This window comes from Pelobates fuscus, chromosome 6, assembly GCF_036172605.1.
Source record: "Pelobates fuscus isolate aPelFus1 chromosome 6, aPelFus1.pri, whole genome shotgun sequence".
NCBI classification, from domain to species: domain Eukaryota; kingdom Metazoa; phylum Chordata; class Amphibia; order Anura; family Pelobatidae; genus Pelobates; species Pelobates fuscus.
This window is the reverse complement of record NC_086322.1, coordinates 186,844,565-186,863,307: the sequence shown is the minus strand read 5'-3', so window position 1 is coordinate 186,863,307 and position 18,743 is coordinate 186,844,565. Positions and strand designations below refer to the sequence as shown.

Genomic DNA, 18,743 nt, shown 5'->3' with positions numbered 1-18,743 from the left:
GAGGGGGTAAGAAGAAGAAGGGGGAGTAAGAAGAGGAGGGGGGAGTAAGAAGAGGAGGGGGGAGTAAGAAGAAGAGGGGGGAGTAAAAAGAAGAAGGGGGGTAAGAAGAAGAAGGGGGGTAAGAAGAAGAAGGGGGGTAAGAAGAAGAAGGGAGTAATAAGAAGAAGGGGGTAAGAAGAACAAGGGGGGGAGTAAGAAGAACACAGGGAGGAGGGATGGTAAGAAGAACACAGGGGGGGGGTGAGAACACACAGAGGGAGGAGTGAGAAGAACACAGGGAGGGTGGAGGGGGGATGAGAAGAGCACAGGGAGGGTGGGTGAGTGTGAGAAGAGACCGCTAGGGGAGGGTGGGGGAGAGGAGAGACCACAAAGGGGCAGGGGAGAGCTCTAAGGGACAGAAGGGACAGCTCTATAGGACAGGGGGCAAGACAGGGAGCTCTTTAACACTACGCGCACACACACACACACACACAATGCATCCCTATACATACACAGAAACACACAATGCATCCCTATACATACACAGAAACACACAATGCATCCCTATACATACACAGAAACACACAATGCATCCCTATACATACACAGAAACAGAACAGGCTTCCCTTACACACAGAGAAACACACAATGCATCCATTACACACACACACACAATGCAACCCTTACACACAAAGACAATGCATCATTTGCACACATACACAGAAACATACACTGCAAACCCTTACACACACATGCAAACACACACACTGTTTTTCTTACATACACACAGAAACACAATGCATCTCTTACACTCAATGCACACACATACAGACACACACCTTGCATCCCTTATGCATACAAACACAGATTCACACAATGCATCCCTCACACACAACCAGAAACACATAATACATCCCTTATACACAAATACACACTGTTCCACTACACACAAACACACTGCATCACCTGCACAAACTGGTATCCCTATACACTACATACCATAAGCACACATATTAGATAACACATAACACATCCCCTACACACTCCACTCCCTGTGAGCGAGCTCATGGGTGGGTGGAACATATAAGTGGACTTATGAGTGGGCCTTATGGGCATACTCACCGTCAGGCACTGGAGCCCAGACCTTGAGCTGTGTAAGAGGCCCCCAAAAAATGGAGCTGCTTCCAATTCTCCCAGAACGTTGAATCTACACCAGACCAGTGGAGCCAAACTGCAGCCCATCATCATCCTCATCCAATTGTAAGTAGGCAATCTAGTATATTATTAGTGACACTAATCTATAATTTACCTCACATTAAAGGGACACTATAGCTTAATGAAGTGGTTCTGGTGTCTATAGCTGGTCCCTGCAGGCTTTTTAATGTAAACACACACTGTGTGCAGCACTGGCGTTAGTTCATATGGCAGATCATATGGGTGGGGCATTGTGATGTCACATGGGGGGGTGGCGCAATGGGCCACTTGACTGGTTTTGCCCCCCAGGCCTAAGGCTGCCAGCCCTCCCCTGGTAGTGGGAGTTGGCACCTTGACCACTCCAATGGGCAGAAGTGGTCTGGGTGCCTGGAGTGTCCCTTTAAGTATTTTGTTTTACTTAAACCTTTCTACACCTGTAGAGATTTAGGGGGAGATTGACTAAATTGTCACTTTTCAACAAATTGCTCCACTCTTATTCCTCTTTTTCCTTATAGAAGTAATTGTTTGTCACTAGCATGAGATGACAAATATCATTACTTTGAAAGTGTCTAACTACAAGGGACACTAAGCACCAAAACAACTTTAGCTGAACCCCTTAAAGGGACACTATAGAAAAACCCTCCGCTGTGAGGTAAAAGGTAGTTTTTACTTACCTTTTCTCCCTCGCTGTGGCTGGCCCCACCTCCATGGCGGAGATCATAAATTTTGTTTGAGGTCTTCCGTTGACCACAAACTCGGTATTTGCTATAGAGCGAGTTTCTTCCCCACATAGGGGTAACAAAGGGTCTGGTGGATCGTTTGTGTTTGTGCAGCCTGGGCCTCCGTATGTGTGGTTGATGCTGTCGGGTGGGCTCTGTGGCTTGGGGCTTCAACCCGGGTGGGCTCTGTGGCTTGGGGGTAAGTGGAGACGCTGTCGCTGTGCCCAAGGACTTTCCCCTCACCTCCCTCTGCCCACCCTTGGTCTGTGGAGTGTGTTGTGCGGGCTGGGCTGCGTGGTATCGCTCCCAGAACTGTTCCCAAAAGTGGTTGAAGCGGTCGTCTATTCGTTCCATGATGTCTTGGTGCAGCCTTTTGTGAGTGTGCAGTGGGGTCGGTATGCGGAGGTGTCGGTACAGAGAGCAGCTGCCTCTCCCCGGCTCCAAGGCAGGTAGGCCCCATGCTGTGTTTGTGGGTTCCCGGTGGTTGATTGTTTCGTTTTTGGTCTCGTTCTATTCCCCCAGGTGTTTCCGTCCTCGCTGTCACCTTCCAGGCGTTATGCGTGCCCCTTTTCTGGGGTTTTTATCCCGTGATTCAGAGGTTTGTGCCAGGAGCATTGGGGGCTATTGCGTATGCAAGGTAAAAACATTCAATGAAGTGCCTTAATAATTCAGCTTCCATTGTTGGAGGCATAATAGATGTGCAAAGATACTCTAGGAAAAAATTCCTGTTTCGGTTTAAACTTACTGATGCATCTAATACTTCACTGATGTATCCAATTTCTTAAATCTTTTAGTTAATACAGTTTTTACAGAGATTCAATGTGTATGTGACGGAGGCTATTTTTGGCAATTCCACATTACTCACTTCGTCATTAAGTGTATCTGTAAATATTTCAGGGCCCAAACTTTCCAGGCCTTTGCCACTGCAAGGGTCCATACACACACACACACATATATATATATATATATATATATATATATATATACATACACACACACACACACATATATATATATATATATATATATATATATATATATATATATACATACATATACACATACATACATACATACATATATACACATACATATATATACACATACATATATACATACATACATACATACATACATACATATATACACACACAGCCAAGGAAATTTGCAGCTTGTGTGCAAGGTACTGTAGCATGCTTATATATATATTTTTTCAAATATAGTCTAGCTTTAGACAATATTTCTTGAGCAGCCAAACTAAAGATATATCATCTGATAAATATGCTGTTCATCATTAAAAAGGAAATTAAATGAAAGTTTAGGGGGGGGGGGGGGGGTCACTATGATCCCTATATTAGTGCAAGTCTCAGAGCGCTAAGATTGGTTGACTTTCAAGAATGTCCCTAGGATGTTCCCCTCTTTGTGTTATGTAATAGACCCCCTCACTTGCCATGAGGGTCTACAACTACAAATACACCCAGTAAGCAATGCATCAAGTGATACTTTCAACGTAAGTAACCTCATTACTTACTGCATTACCCATCTAGTGTTTCATGAATTTATCAGATTGAAATTTAGTCAACAAACATAGAAACACAGAATGTGACAGCAGATAAGAACCATTTGGCCCATCTACTCTGCCCAATTTTCTAAATACTTTCATTAGTCCCTGGTCTTATCTTTTAGCTAGGATAGCCTTATGCCTATACCACGCATGCTTAAACTCCTTCACTGTGTTAACCTCTACCACTTCAGCTGGAAGGCTATTCCATGCATCCACTACCCTCTCAGTAAAGTAATACTTCCTGATTATTTTTAAACCTTTGGCCCTCTAGTTTAAGACTCTCCTCTTGTTGTGGTAGTTTTTCTTCTTTTAAATATAGTCTCCTCCTTTACTGTGTTGACTCCCTTTATGTATTTAAATGTTTCTATCATACCCCCCCCGTCCCGTCTTTCCTCCAAGCTATACATGTTAATGAGAAATTTGAGGTTTTAACAGTTTAGAATTTTTAACAGAGGTACCCGTTATCTCTCAAGAACCTGATCCCTTCTGTAAGAACCCTTTACAGAAAAGCTTTTAAAGGATATGGTTTGTGCTTACTTTTAAATGCATCTGTAGCTCCTGGTGCATGGTTCTTATCAGGGTGAAATTTGAGTGCAAGCTTACGATAGGCCTTCTTTAAGTCTTCTTCACCAGCATCTTTACTCACACTCAACACCTCGTAATAGGTTTCACATTTTTTTATCCTGAAAGGAAACAAAACAGTTACAAATACAGGAAGAAATTAAACACTACAATTAACTGACATGACAAAGCAATTTCCTGGAAGGTTAGCTGGGAATATTGGTATAATAAATCAAAACAACGTTAAAGGCACCAAAACAAGTTAATCTAAATTAAGGTGTTCTGGTGCCAGGAGGACCCTGGAGGCACACACACACACAAGGGGTTAAACAGTTAAACCCCTAAGTTACCTAAAGCACTGGTCTACACTCCTCCTGTGGTAGAATTTAGCTTCTGAATTTTGAGATTCAGGAAGTGCGGAGTTGTGCCAGGCAGGGGCGCCGCTAATTGGTTGAGAGCAGTCAGCTGACGCTCTTAGTCAATCAGCGACTCCACATTCATAAAACTGGCTTGGAAAGAAACTGAAGCTGCCAAGAGGGAGTGGAGATCAGTTCTGGAGGAAACTTAGGGGTTTAACTGTTTGAAAATGGCTTAATCCCTTGAGGTAAGAGTGCCTCCAGGCCCCAAAACAACTTAATTTAGATTAAGTTGTTTTGGTGCCTGGAGTGTTCCTTTAACTTAATGAAGTGGTTTTAGTGTAAAGACTATGCCCCTGCAGTGTCGCTAGTCAATTATCTGCCATTTAAACATTAAATCACTTTTATTTCTGTTTATAAATCCCTAGCCACACCTCCCCTGGTTGTGACAGACACAGACTGTATGAACAAATGGTTTAATTTTGATTGAATTCAGATAACAATTTGCCTTGGAAGTTTTTATATTCCGATTTGTAAATGGAACTTTAATCACACACACACGAGACTCCTGCAGGGTCTAAAAGGCCATTAACAGTTCAGGAGATAAAGAATTCTAGATTAAACAGCATGTGCAATAAACAAAGTTTAAATATTAGAACTTTCTTTACAGGCAGTACAAGTCTCATGCAGGGAGGTGTGACCAGGGTTGCATAAACAATTTGATTTAATTCCTAAATGGCAGAATATTGAGCAGTGAGTCTGCAGCGGCATGATCTATACACCAAAACTGCTTCATAATAGGGTTACTTTAACTACCAGATTCACTTTAGTGCTTTGATGTGATCATGGTGGTGGCAGCATGTATGTGCAGTTTTCAGCTTGAAAAACTACACATACTGAGTCATTGTTAACTGTGCACCAGGGACCAGTTGCACCCCCAGCACACGTTCCTGTCTGCCTAATGCCAACTGTGTTTCACCCTGTAACTTTCCAAGACACCCTAAAACTGTACACGGTGGGTACTGTTTTACCCGGTAGACTTCACTGAACACAAATATTAAGTGTTTTAAAACAGCAAAACTTATCACAGCAATGATATTGTCATTGAAAGTGAAGTTTTTTGCATTTTTCACACACAAATGACACTTTCACTGATGATATCATTGTTGTGATACGTTTTACGGTTAAAAAACAATATTTGTGTTCAGCAAAGTCTCCAGAGTATAGCAGTACCCACCTGTAAAGGTTTTATGGTGTTTTTGAAAGTTACAAGGTCAAATATAAGGCTTGATTTTCTATTTTCCTTCACATTGAAACATGCCAGATTGTGTATGTTGCATTTGAGAGTGTATGGAAACTCAGGAATGAGAATTACCCTCATCATGGCATACCATTTACAAAAGAAGACAACCCAAGGTATTGCAACTGGGGTATGTTCAGTCTTTTTTAGTAGCCACTTCGTCACAAACATTGGCCAAAGTTAGCGTTCATAATTGTTTTTTTTTTTGCATTTTTAACACACAAACAAATATAAATGCTAACTTTGGCCAGTGTTTGTGACTTAGTGGCTACTAAAAAAACTCAGGACAAAATTTTGAAACTATTTAGCACTGGTGTTTTTTGGCAGTTGTAGATTTTGGGGCTCAAAGTTAGAAAAAGAGTGTTTAAAAAGAAAAAAAAAAAAAGTTGCCATATTTTAAAATGGTTTTTATAGTAAATTATATGATGAAAATAATGGTATCTTTAAAAAGACCATTTAATGGCGAGAAAGTATATAATATGTGTGGGTACAGTAAATGAGTAAGAGGAAAATTACAGCTAAACACAAACACCGCAGAAATGTAAAAACAGCCCTGGTCCTTAATGGTAAGGAAACTGAAAAACGGTCTGGTCACTAAGGGGTTAAATAAAATAACCCGGTTACACCACCTAGTTTCAAGCAGACAACAGGTCATGTTACTTCCTGGTTGTTAAACTCAGTGGAGTTAAGCTCAAGAGGCAGAAATTGCCCAGAGCACCTGCCTTGCTAAGACTTGTCATTGAGCTGCATTGGGAAGGCTGTGATTGGACACAAACAGAACGTCAAGGTAGGGTTAGACGGGGAGGGCTTGCAAAGGTTGCAGACAAGAGATCTGTAGATTTTGCAAGCGGTTTTAATATATACTCCCAATGAAAAATTGCATAACTAAATTAATTTTCATTTGGCATATAACAAAACAGTGATTTTTTTTATTGATTTTATATTTAGGCTGTGGAGTGTCCCTTTAACCCTTAAAGGTAAGACAGTACCAGGGACCTCTTGATGAAGTTGTTATGGTGTACAAACTGGTCATTTAAGGTATGCTTCTATATAATATTGCATGCTTCCATGGCTCATACTGGCTCTTTTCATATACCTTGTACTGTGTGGGAGGATTAAAAATAAGACCATTAATGAGTTAAAGGAACACTATAGTGCTTGGAATATAAACATATATTCCTAATGATATAGTGTTCTCATCACTGTTTCAGTGTCTGCCCGCCCAGCCCAATTTAAGGGTTTAAGCAGTAAGATTTACTAACCTTATATCTTGCAACATGCTGGTCTGTCTGCCCTGCCTCCTCAGCTGGGATCACCACTGATGAGCTCAGCCAAGTCAATGCTTTCCCATAGGGAAGGCATGCTTTGGGAGACTACTGCGCAATTGTGGAAAATCAAAAAGGATTTTCCTAAATCTGAAAATTCTGAAGCTGGATGTCACTAGGGCGGAGCTGAGAGAAGCACTGGAGGTAACGTATGAGTTAAACTGTTCAAGAAAGTTTAAACCTTTGCGTTAAGACTGCCTACAGTGGCCTCCTGGCACCATAACTAGTACAATTAAATCCAAAATATTTTCTTGCGTCTGGAGAATGATGATATGCTACATTTCTTGCATTAAACAAATTATTTTTATTCAGAATGCTGCATAAAATGCTTTCTTAAGATTTAAGATATTTAAAATTAAAAGAATACTACACCTCTGCACCCCCTCCATCTGTTCTTTAGTGAATCTTTTCACGGTCTCCCCTGAAGCACCAGTAGGTGCACTAGGTTTACTTTGTTCTTGTCCAGCTGATGCTTTTGTGCTCTGGGATTCATTTTCAGATGTACAATTATCTTTGTCAAGAGCTTCCAACAAATCTAAGAAAAATCACAAGACAAGTAGAATAAACAATACACACATTAAAAAGGGAAACAAAAGAAAAACACATTACTCAGAGAAACTGTTCTAATTACGATCAGCATAGGGCAATAAGTCTACAATTGTTCTTTATGAATTGCAGCTCAAGTTGTCACTTGCTTGACTGTGTGCCTGTTTCACCTTGGGCTCACATGTAGCCTTTTACTTGGAATGAGTTTTCAAAATTGTGCACAGTGATGGTGGGTCTGGAATAGGCACACCAGAATTGGGTCAGGAAACAGCAGCCATATGCATGCAACAGAAACACCAGGCAGCTGAGATTGCTACAACATGGAAAGTCAATCTTCTGCTTGATATGAACCACTACTTAGAAGAGAACTGTGGTAGGCATTGCAAACTTTGAACCTGAGCTCTACCATAGACTGAAAGACAACTTTGGTGCTTTTTCCCCCCCAACCAGATGCTTTAAAAAGCTTGAAGTGAAGGTAATTTAAATTTGCAGAATAACCCCTCTTTCTTTGCTGCTCCCTCAGAATATCTAAGAATCAGTTCTTATCCTCTATTTCCTGCACTTGAGTGGTATAAGTTAATTATTTATAATTTATTCCTTGAACTTATCACTTGATCTGCTTTTGACCAGGTTGTGACCTATGACACCGAGGAGCGAGAACCTCCAAAGCATACTGCGCAGTATCTGGCCTTGCATATTCGCAAGACATTGTCAAAAGAAAGATGCAAAAACTGAGCAGAGTGTCCCCAGGCAATTGGTCAAGACCAAGTGTGTAAGAAGCCAGAAATTGATCCACAGATTTTCTTGGGAAAAACAGGTTGGAAACCCAGGAACGGTCTAGAGTAAATACGGGCTTGACCACAGAAAAGCAATTTTGCTGAAACTGGTCAATATGGCATTGAACAAGGCAGGTGCATCCGCTAAGGGTCTGTTGCTCGGGGAATCCTTTCTTAAGGATTTGGGTACCTTTGTATAGACATTTACAGAATGGATAAGACAACGTTTTTGGAGGGGCTGGAAGAGCAAGGAGCAGTCTGTCCAGCCGTGATTCCTATGGTCAGACCCTAGGCTCAGTCTCCACATACGAACTACAAACCAGCACCTTTCTTCCCCTTTCGTGGGAGATCCTGGGGTTCTCATGACGCATTTCCCATAAAGTGACCCAACAGTAACTTTACTAACTCCCACTATTTTCAATCCAGGAATCAGAGGCAGATTAGCTCATTATGCTCAGATTTGGCAATTGATAATCTCAGATTCATGGGCTACTGTAGACAAAGCATATCGCTTGAAACTGGTTTCTTTCCCACTGCAGGTCTCTCCCCTCCTCAAGAACGCATGCTTTCACAACACAATCAGGAGTTGATTATCACCGCAATAACCAAATTAAGGTCGAAAGAAAAAGAAAAGACTGAGACAGCTTGGAGATTGTATGCTTTAACCGACTGAGAATATGATGGCTTACTCAAAAATCTATCTCAAACATTAAAAACACCAATAATTATCTACCTGCCATGTGTCTGAGCCACTAAAGGATAAACAACGATCTAGTTTAAAATATAGAAAAGTAGTGTTAAATGGACATCTACAGGGAGTGCAGAATTATTAGGCAAATGAGTATTTTGACCACATCATCCTCTTTATGCATGTTGTCTTACTCCAAACTGTATAGGCTCGAAAGCCTACTACCAATTAAGCATATTAGGTGATGTGCATCTCTGTAATGAGAAGGGGTGTGGTCTAATGACATCAACACCCTATATCAGGTGTGCATAATTATTAGGCAACTTCCTTTCCTTTGGCAAAATGGGTCAAAAGAAGGACTTGACAGGCTCAGAAAAGTCAAAAATAGTGAGATATCGTGCAGAGGGATGCAGCACTCTTAAAATTGCAAAGCTTCTGAAGCGTGATCATCGAACAATCAAGCGTTTCATTCAAAATAGTCAACAGGGTCGCAAGAAGCGTAACTGCAGCAAAATAACTGCCCATGAACTGAGAAAAGTCAAGCGTGCAGCTGCCAAGATGCCACTTGCCACTTGCCACCAGTTTGGCCATATTTCAGAGCTGCAACATCACTGGAGTGCCCAAAAGCACAAGGTGTGCAATACTCAGAGACATGGCCAAGGTAAGAAAGGCTGAAAGACGACCACCACTGAACAAGACACACAAGCTGAAACGTCAAGACTGGGCCAAGAAATATCTCAAGACTGATTTTTCTTTTTTTTTATGGTCTGGTTTTATGGACTGATGAAATGAGAGTGAGTCTCGATGGGCCAGATGGATGGATTGGTAAAGGGCAGAGAGCTCCAGTCCGACTCAGACGCCAGCAAGGTGGAGGTGGAGTACTGGTTTGGGCTGGTATCATCAAAGATGAGCTTGTGGGGCGTTTTCGGGTTGAGGATGGAGTCAAGCTCAACTCCCAGTCCTACTGCCAGTTTCTGGAAGACACCTTCTTCAAGCAGTGGTACAGGAAGAAGTCTGCATCCTTCAAGAAAAACATGATTGTCATGCAGGACAATGCTCCATCACACGTGTCCAAGTACTCCACAGCGTGTCTGGCAAGAAAGGGTATAAAAGAAGAACATCTAATGACATGGCCTCCTTGTTCACCTGATCTGAACCCCATTGAGAACCTGTGGTCCATCATCAAATGTGAGATTTACAAGGAGGGAAAACAGTACACCTCACTGAACAGTGTCTGGGAGGCTGTGGTTGCTGCTGCTGCACGCAATGTTGATGGTGAACAGATCAAAACACTGACAGAATCCATGGATGGCAGGCTTTTGAGTGTCCTTGCAAAGAAAGGTGGCTATATTGGTCACTGATTTGTATATGTTATGTTTTTGAATGTCAGAAATGTATATTTGTGAATGTTGAGATGTTATATTGGTTTCACTGGTAAAAATAAATAATTGAAATGGGTATATTTGTTTTTTGTTAAGTTGCCTAATAATTATGCACAGTAATAGTCACTCACAGATATCCCCCTAAAATAGCTATAACTAAAAACAAACTAAAAACTACTTCCAAAAATATTCAGCTTTGATATTAATGAGTTTTTTGGGTTCATTGAGAACATGGTTGTTGTTCAATAATAAAATTAATCCTCAAAAATACAACTTGCCTAATAATTCTGCACTCCCTGTATTGAAAGAGACAATTATGTAAACAATAATACATTTAGGAAGCAAGGAGTCTCCTTAACAGTCATAAATACTCCATTGGTACCCAAAGTCCTGATTTCACCCAAAATGTGCAGGTTAGAAATGCTAATGCTCCTTCTACTATGCTATTTGTGGTAAAACTATTTGCACTGCATTAATTAAAATAAATACACATAAAATTATGATTTTTTAATATAAATTGCACCTTGAAGACCAGTCTCTCAAGGGAACAGATTTTGAGTGGGCTCTCAATATTTACCATTAATCAGTGTCTAAATCAATAACTAGAATATTCCCATAATTAAATTTTTAGATTTTTTTTTCACCTAACAAAGCTTAATTTTTAATGACAAAAATACAATTCTTAAAGGGACACTATAGTCACCAGAACCACTACAGCTTAATGTAGTGGTTCTGGTGTCTGTAGCCTGTCCCTTCAGGCTTTTCAATGTAAACATTGCCTTTTCAAAGAAAATGCAGTGTTTATATTGCTGCCTAGTAACACCTTAAGTGGCTGTCACTCAGACAGCCACTAGAGGTGCTTCCTAGTCCAGTGATGAATCTACGTTCAGCGTCTTCATGCTCTGCATAGAGGCGCTGAATGTTCTTGTGATTCAATGCGTCTCTATGACAAGATGCTGATTAGTGCATTCACAATAGCCTCCCAGTGATTTCCTATGGGAAAGCATTGGCTTGGCTGAGATCAAGATTGATTACCTCAGCCATGGAGACAGGGCCAGCCACAGCAAGACTGACAGGGTGTGGGGAAAAGTAAACTGTGAGTAAAATATCTTTTCCCGTGCAATCAGAGGGGGTCAGCCACCTAAACAGACACTCACTGGCAGACCCACACACTCATAAATTATAATTTGATAAAACAATTTTAAATTAAAATCCACCCTGCCTCCCTACCTTTGTGATAACTGAAGTGGATTAGTTGTCCCTGTGGTCCAGTGGAGCTGCTCTCATCTCCTTTCTGTGCTCCCTAGAGCGTATTTTAGTGATGCTGGGGCCGGAGTGACTTCATATTCTGGCTCCCGGTATCACTGGAGGGCGCGCAAGGATGCAGAGCAACGAGATGACTGCTTCCTCGCCATTTCCATTCCGCACAGCCGGCACACCACCCCCTCATTTTATTCAGCTGGCCAGCCACCTCCACTTTGCCACAGCTGGCCGGCCTCCTGCATGCTCTCTCGCGGCCTCCACTGAATGTGACTACATATCCCAGGCACCATAACTAAATTTCTGGTCGCCATGGCAACCTGGCACATTCTAACCCCGAGAGGGCAAGCAACCTAAACGGTGTTTTTAACACTATAGGGCAAGGAATACATGTTTCTGTTCATGACCCTATAGTGTTCCTTTAAATAAATCTAATTTATATTAGAGGTATTAGGATTCTGTCACACCATATGGCTATTGTGTGCTAAGCTTACACACATCATGAACACCTTCATAACAAAGATCTCTGCATTACTTATGCTAACCCACATTCATTACGGTTTTATTTTCAACATGGGACTAATAACATTTAATAGCACTTTAGTATAAAGGAGAATAGCACTCTAAAGAGGAATTGTCATAACTTCCGTTTTAGCACAACATATCTAACTAGAAAAGCTACAATTTCTGGGGAAATTGTGTGAAGTGTTCTTGCCTCCACCAGTAGTCTACAACTGGAGTGGGCGGAGTAACTATTAATTATTTATATAGCACATTTAATTGCAACGTTGTTGCCCAAAGTGCTTCACAGTTACATTAAAACATACAGTTATAAAAACATTAGCAGGTGCAAAAGGCCCTGTCTATGACATCACTTGCTGCTGCAGCCTGGCACAGGTCAGAGTATTTTGGCGGTTGCCATCTTCAAACGGTCGTATTTTAAAAACTATACATCCTACAGCGAAGAGCTTTATATTGTGAGAATCAGACCTACATTTTGATGCATAGTATGTCTCTGAAGTATTACAAATGAAGGCACAGTCGCAGTTTAGAAATTGCCCTTCAAATGTGAGCTGGCTTGAGTGAAGTTTCAATGAATGTCAATGGAAGGCGTGAGTTGCAAACAAATGGTCATATAGTGAAAACTATCAGGACTATGGCTTAGCCGTGGACATATCTAGTGGCAGCAGGGATAGCTGAACGTTTTGATATAATATTTGTGTAGGTGGGCTTGAAAATGAGGGAGTGGTAGCAGTTTAGAAATCATGTCCTGATTTTTCAGCTTTTGCCAGCTCTCACTGTAGTTTTGAACATTTTGCCATTCATTCCTATGGGACAAATTTCGCCACAAGAACGACAATATTCCAAGAACCATTCGGCGAAACGTTCCACAAAGTAATAGCAATCCGATCGGGAACAATCTGCACGTTTTGGTATATTTTTGTCTATGTAGTGTAAAAACTGTGGGAGGAGTTAGGGTGGCAAATTTGGCTATAATAATAATAACTAGAAAAGCTACAATTTCTGGGGAAATTGTGTGAAGTGTTCTTGCCTCCACCAGTAGTCTACAACTGGAGTGGGCGGAGTAACTGTTATTATTTATTTATATAGCACATTTAATTGCAACGTTGTTGCCCAAAGTGCTTCACAGTTACATTAAAACATACAGTTATAAAAACATTAGCAGGTGCAAAAGGCCCTGTCTATGACATCACTTGCTGCTGCAGCCTGGCACAGGTCAGAGTATTTTGGTGGTTGCCATCTTCAAATGGTCGTATTTTAAAAACTATAAATCCTACAGTGAAGAGCTTTATATTGTGAGAATCACAAGACCAAGACCTACATTTTGATGAACGACGATATTCCGAGAACCATTCGGCGAAACGTTCCACAAAGTAATAGCAATCCGATCGGGAACAATCTGCACGTTTTGGTATATTTTTGTCTATGTAGTGTAAAAACTGTGGGAGGAGTTAGGGTGGCAAATTTGGCTATAATAATAATAATATATATGTGAGATAACAGTAAGTGGTCTTGCTATGCAAGAACACTTAAATACATATGTGAGATAACATTAAGTGGTCTTGCTATGCAAGAACGCTTAATTACAAGTTACCCATAAGTTGTTTTAAAATGATAAATTTGTAGTTTTAGACTTCATTTTTGCATACATGCTTTGCCATTCTAAAGGAAATAAATCTGTAAAATAGTTCCATCTTCCAATGCTGCACACCCGTTGAAAGTGACAATCCCTCTTCAAATAGAATGGATTACATATTTAATTTATAATACATGTATTCTAAACTACTTTCACATGCATTCTGGTAGTAATTTGCACACTCTATATGCTCCGTGCTATAAACAATTTATTTTTAAAACTGCTGAGCAGCCTCATTACTCTAGCCGAGTCACTACAAATATACAGATGCTGACAAAGGCATCAAAATCAAGATGCATGGATAAAAGTACCACCAGTATCATCTGACCTGAAAACAAGAATACGTTATATATAGCACAAGGGCATGAGAAGATGGCAGCGTCAGTGTGGGACACCTCCAGGTAAGTATCACCTTAGCAGTAAAAGAGGCTGTTGTTACTAGGGATCGACCAATATTGATTTTTTGGAGCAGATACCGATAATCTGTGAACTTTCAGGCCGATAGCCAATAACTTGCCGATATTCTGTACATTTACCATTTTGAAAAAATAAACTAATCCTAAAGGTAAATGCACAAAATATACATGCCACATGTAGTGGGAGCTGTGTGTGTTTGTGTAGTGTGTATACATAGTGAATGCAGTGAGTGTTTGTGTAGTGTGTATACATAGTGAATGCAGTGAGTGTTTGTGTAGTGTGTATACATAGTGAATGCAGTGAGTGTTTGTGTAGTGTGTATACATAGTGAATGCAGAGTGTGTTTGTGTAGTGTGTATAGTGAATGCAGAGTGTGTTTGTGTAGTGTGTATAGTGAATGCAGTGAGTATTTGTGTAGTGTGTGTGTTTGTGTAGTGTGTGCATACTGAATGCAGTGTGTGTATACTGAATGCAGTGTGTGTTTGTGTAGTGTGTGCGTTTGTGTAGTGTGTGTATAGTGAATGCAGTGTGTGTTTGTGTAGTGTGTGTATAGTGAATGCAGAGTGTGTTTGTGTAGTGTGTGTATAGTGAATGCAGAGTGTGTTTGTGTAGTGTGTATAGTGAATGCAGAGTGTGTTTGTGTAGTGTGTATAGTGAATGCAGAGTGTGTTTGTGTAGTGTGTGTATAGTGAATGCAGAGTGTGTTTGTGTAGTGTGTGTATAGTGAATGCAGAGTGTGTTTGTGTAGTGTGTATAGTGAATGCAGAGTGTGTTTGTGTAGTGTGTGTTTGTGTAGTGTGTATTTGTGTAGTGTGTATAGTGAATGCAGAGTGTGTTTGTGTTGTGTGTGTTTGTGTAGTGTGTATAGTGAATGCAGAGTGTGTGTTTGTGTAGTGTGTATAGTGAATGCAGAGTGTGTGTTTGTGTAGTGTGTATAGTGAATGCAGAGTGTGTGTTTGTGTAGTGTGTATAGTGAATGCAGAGTGTGTTTGTGTAGTGTGTGTATTTGTGTAGTGTGTGTATAGTGAATGCAGAGTGTGTTTGTGTAGTGTGTGTTTGTGTAGTGTGTATTTGTGTAGTGTGTATAGTGAATGCAGAGTGTGTGTTTGTGTAGTGTGTATAGTGAATGCAGAGTGTGTGTTTGTGTAGTGTGTATAGTGAATGCAGAGTGTGTGTTTGTGTAGTGTGTATAGTGAATGCAGAGTGTGTGTTTGTGTAGTGTGTATAGTGAATGCAGAGTGTGTGTTTGTGTAGTGTGTGTTTGTGTAGTGTGTATAGTGAATGCAGAGTGTGTGTTTGTGTAGTGTGTATAGTGAATGCAGAGTGTGTGTTTGTGTAGTGTGTATAGTGAATGCAGAGTGTGTTTGTGTAGTGTGTGTTTGTGTAGTGTGTATAGTGAATGCAGAGTGTGTTTGTGTAGTGTGTGTTTGTGTAGTGTGTATAGTGAATGCAGAGTGTGTTTGTGTAGTGTGTGTTTGTGTAGTGTGTATAGTGAATGCAGAGTGTGTTTGTGTAGTGTGTGTTTGTGTAGTGTGTATAGTGAATGCAGAGTGTGTTTGTGTAGTGTGTGTTTGTGTAGTGTGTATAGTGAATGCAGAGTGTGTTTGTGTAGTGTGTATAGGTGTACTGTGTATAGTGAATGCAGAGTGTGTTTGTGTAGTGTGTATAGGTGTACTGTGTATAGTGAATGCAGAGTGTGTTTGTGTAGTGTGTATAGGTGTACTGTGTATAGTGAATGCAGAGTGTGTTTGTGTAGTGTGTATAGGTGTACTGTGTATAGTGAATGCAGAGTGTGTTTGTGTAGTGTGTATAGTGAATGCAGAGTGTGTGTGTAGTGTGTATATAATGCAGTATGTGTGTTTGTGTAGAGTGTGTATGTAATGCAGTGTGTGTGTAATGATGTAATTTGTGTAAAATGGGGGTGGGGGGGCATTTTTTTATGTTGTTTATTATTATTATATTTTTTAAATATTTCAATGGTGTTTTTTTTGTTTTGTTTTTTAGTCCCCCCTCCCTGCTTCTTACCAGGGAGGGGGGATATAGTATTCCCTGGTGGTCCAGTGGTTTGTTAAGTACTGTGGGGGGGCGGCAGCAAGCGCTGACTTACCTTGCCAGCAGCTCCTCCAGCTCCCCAGTGTAAATCTCGCGGCACTTAGTGGCTCTGTGGCCGTGGGTCTCACGAGATTTGCACTGGGGAGCTGCAGGCAAGGTAAGTCAGCGCTTGCCCCCCCCCCCCCCCCCCGACCGCCGGACTTGTAATGAGCCTGGCGGTCCTAGGAGGTATTATCGGTATATATATTGGCCGATACCGATATTGCTGAAAATACCGAATATCGGCCGATTATATCGGTAAAACCGATAATCTGTCGATCCCTAGTTGTTACCCCCACATCCAAAATAAGTATTTCAAAAACATTGACAAAATGTATGAGTTTCCTTTTGTCAAGCAAGGCCTTTCCTACAGACTTGACAAACAAATAAAAATTTATTACATAACAGGTAATAAATATATTCAACCATGACAGGTGCATTCTGTGCCGAGGTATATTGCCATATATCTCTTAAAAGATTTTAGATTGAATGAAGATTTGACTGTGTCCCTTAGGTTATTCCATAATTGCGGTGCTATTTGTAGGATAAGGAGGATCAAGCCACTTTATTTTTGTATTGCGGTATGCTAAATATCGTGCTAGTACTGGATCGGAGGTTATAGGAGGTAGGAAAAGATGGGGAGGGCATTCTAATCAGGTAGGGTGGGAACTTCCCAGAAATGCTCTTATGCACACGGCCGGAAAGATTAAGAGTGCGTCGGTATTCCAGCAACAGCCAGTTTAGCTCTTTTAACATGTCACAGTGATGGGTAAAGGAATCACATTCTAGTACAAAGCGGCAGAATTAATTATATAACATATTAAGTTTATTAAGGTGGGTTTGCGGTGCGACTGCATGCACTACATCCCCATAATCAATGACCAGCATTAGCACTTGTTGCACTGATTCCTTACTGTAGGGCTTAGGCAGAATTTGATTCTGTACAAGGTACCTAGTTTTGGGTAAAGCTTAGAAGAGATTTTTTCAATGTGAAGGCCAAAGGATAGATTGGGGTCTAGCAACATACCTAGATATTTAAAAGAGCAGACTGCTGTCAGTGTGCCATTTGAATTTGTTCTGATACACAGTTGTTGATTTTGTAGTTTACGTAATTTAGGTACAGTTCCAAAAGATCATTGTAACAGTTTTGTCAGTGTTTAGGAAGAGATTAACGTCTTAAGGTAAGATGACACTCGAGATCTCCTTGCATCATACCAACTTAACTGTGATAAAACATTTGAATGGACCATGACCCAAAATAGGATGATGCAGCGTGACGAAGACGTAGAAAATCATTAAAGAGAACATGATCCAGCACCAAGTTTCCAGTTACCTTTAAGCTATTTTTAAACATTATTATAGCAGGAGTAGATGTTTATGAATTTATGTATAAAAATTATTAATGATATAATGCACCTGATTTGTGACAAAAGAAAAAAAAAAAAAAAAAGAGGTTTGATATTGCAGTTTGTGACATCAAGGTTAATGCATTGAATATAACATTTTGGCAGCTGAAAACACATGGCTTACTACTATTTAGATACCATAGGCAAATAGTACTATATCATTAGTAACAACATATACAATGATCCACCGTATTTTTGGATGATGAAACATCCCGTTTAATGGAAAGTTAAGGGGGAGGGGGATTGTGATCGGTCATAAGAATATTTAATGATACATAACATACACATACGTTCCACAGTGCATTAAGTTTAACATTCTAAGGGGATTGGATACCTGCCCTTTCTCCAGTTAGTGCCATTATACTGTATACACAATACACACTCGCATATCTTACAATACAGAGCAGCTGGCTGTCAGGGCCATGTCCTGCGTTGTTGCAGGCACTATATGATTGTATCAGTGTACTGGAAACAGAGTATTTCCCTGTATGGAGGAGGCCTCCCCCTGCTCCCCTCACCTCGGGCCTGGGCACTCGGGTACAGTCTCTCCGCTTTGTGCAGGAACCTCCGGGCTCGCTCCCTGTCACCGGCCTCCAGCGCCGCCCTGCCAATCCTCACACAGCGCTGGGCCTCGTCCCTGTTACTTTCCATGGTCCCGGGGCCCCTCTCCTCCTCCAGCCCCGGTGTTCAGTACAGCTGGTGACAGGGAAAGGGAAACAGAGGAGGAGTGCGTCTGGCAGGGACTCCTCCTCTCACACACGCCATGATGCGGCCATCTTGCTATACCCAGTGAGCTCCAGGGGCAGGCGGAGAGCGCGCCCAGCTAGCAGTGCTCGTGTGACATGCGCACCACCTTCTTCAGGCTGATATCCTGCGCTTATCATAATGTCTAGCACTGGGCACTGCTCCCAGGAAGACTACACAGAGCGCTATATCACTGCCCCTAGCAGGGGCTCGGGTATCGTCTCAGGGGATGCCAACAGGTAGCCATAGTACTGTCTCAGGGGGTGCCAACAGGTAG

General features: G+C 41.2%; 1 protein-coding gene across 1 annotated transcript in view; it reads right to left on the bottom strand.

Moving 5' to 3' along the window:
• The window catches only part of DNAJB14 (DnaJ heat shock protein family (Hsp40) member B14), a 47,406-nt gene extending 28,902 nt beyond the window's left edge, over positions 1-18,504 (bottom strand). Inside the window, exons 1-3 of the mRNA XM_063458588.1 lie at positions 18,241-18,504; positions 7,371-7,533; positions 3,994-4,139 (exon numbers count right to left, since the gene is read on the bottom strand). Of these exons, the coding sequence (XP_063314658.1) occupies positions 3,994-4,139; positions 7,371-7,533; positions 18,241-18,373 (442 nt within the window). The 5' untranslated portion in view covers positions 18,374-18,504. The remainder of the gene's footprint in view (positions 1-3,993; positions 4,140-7,370; positions 7,534-18,240) is intronic.
• Between the last annotated feature and the right edge of the window lie 239 nt (positions 18,505-18,743).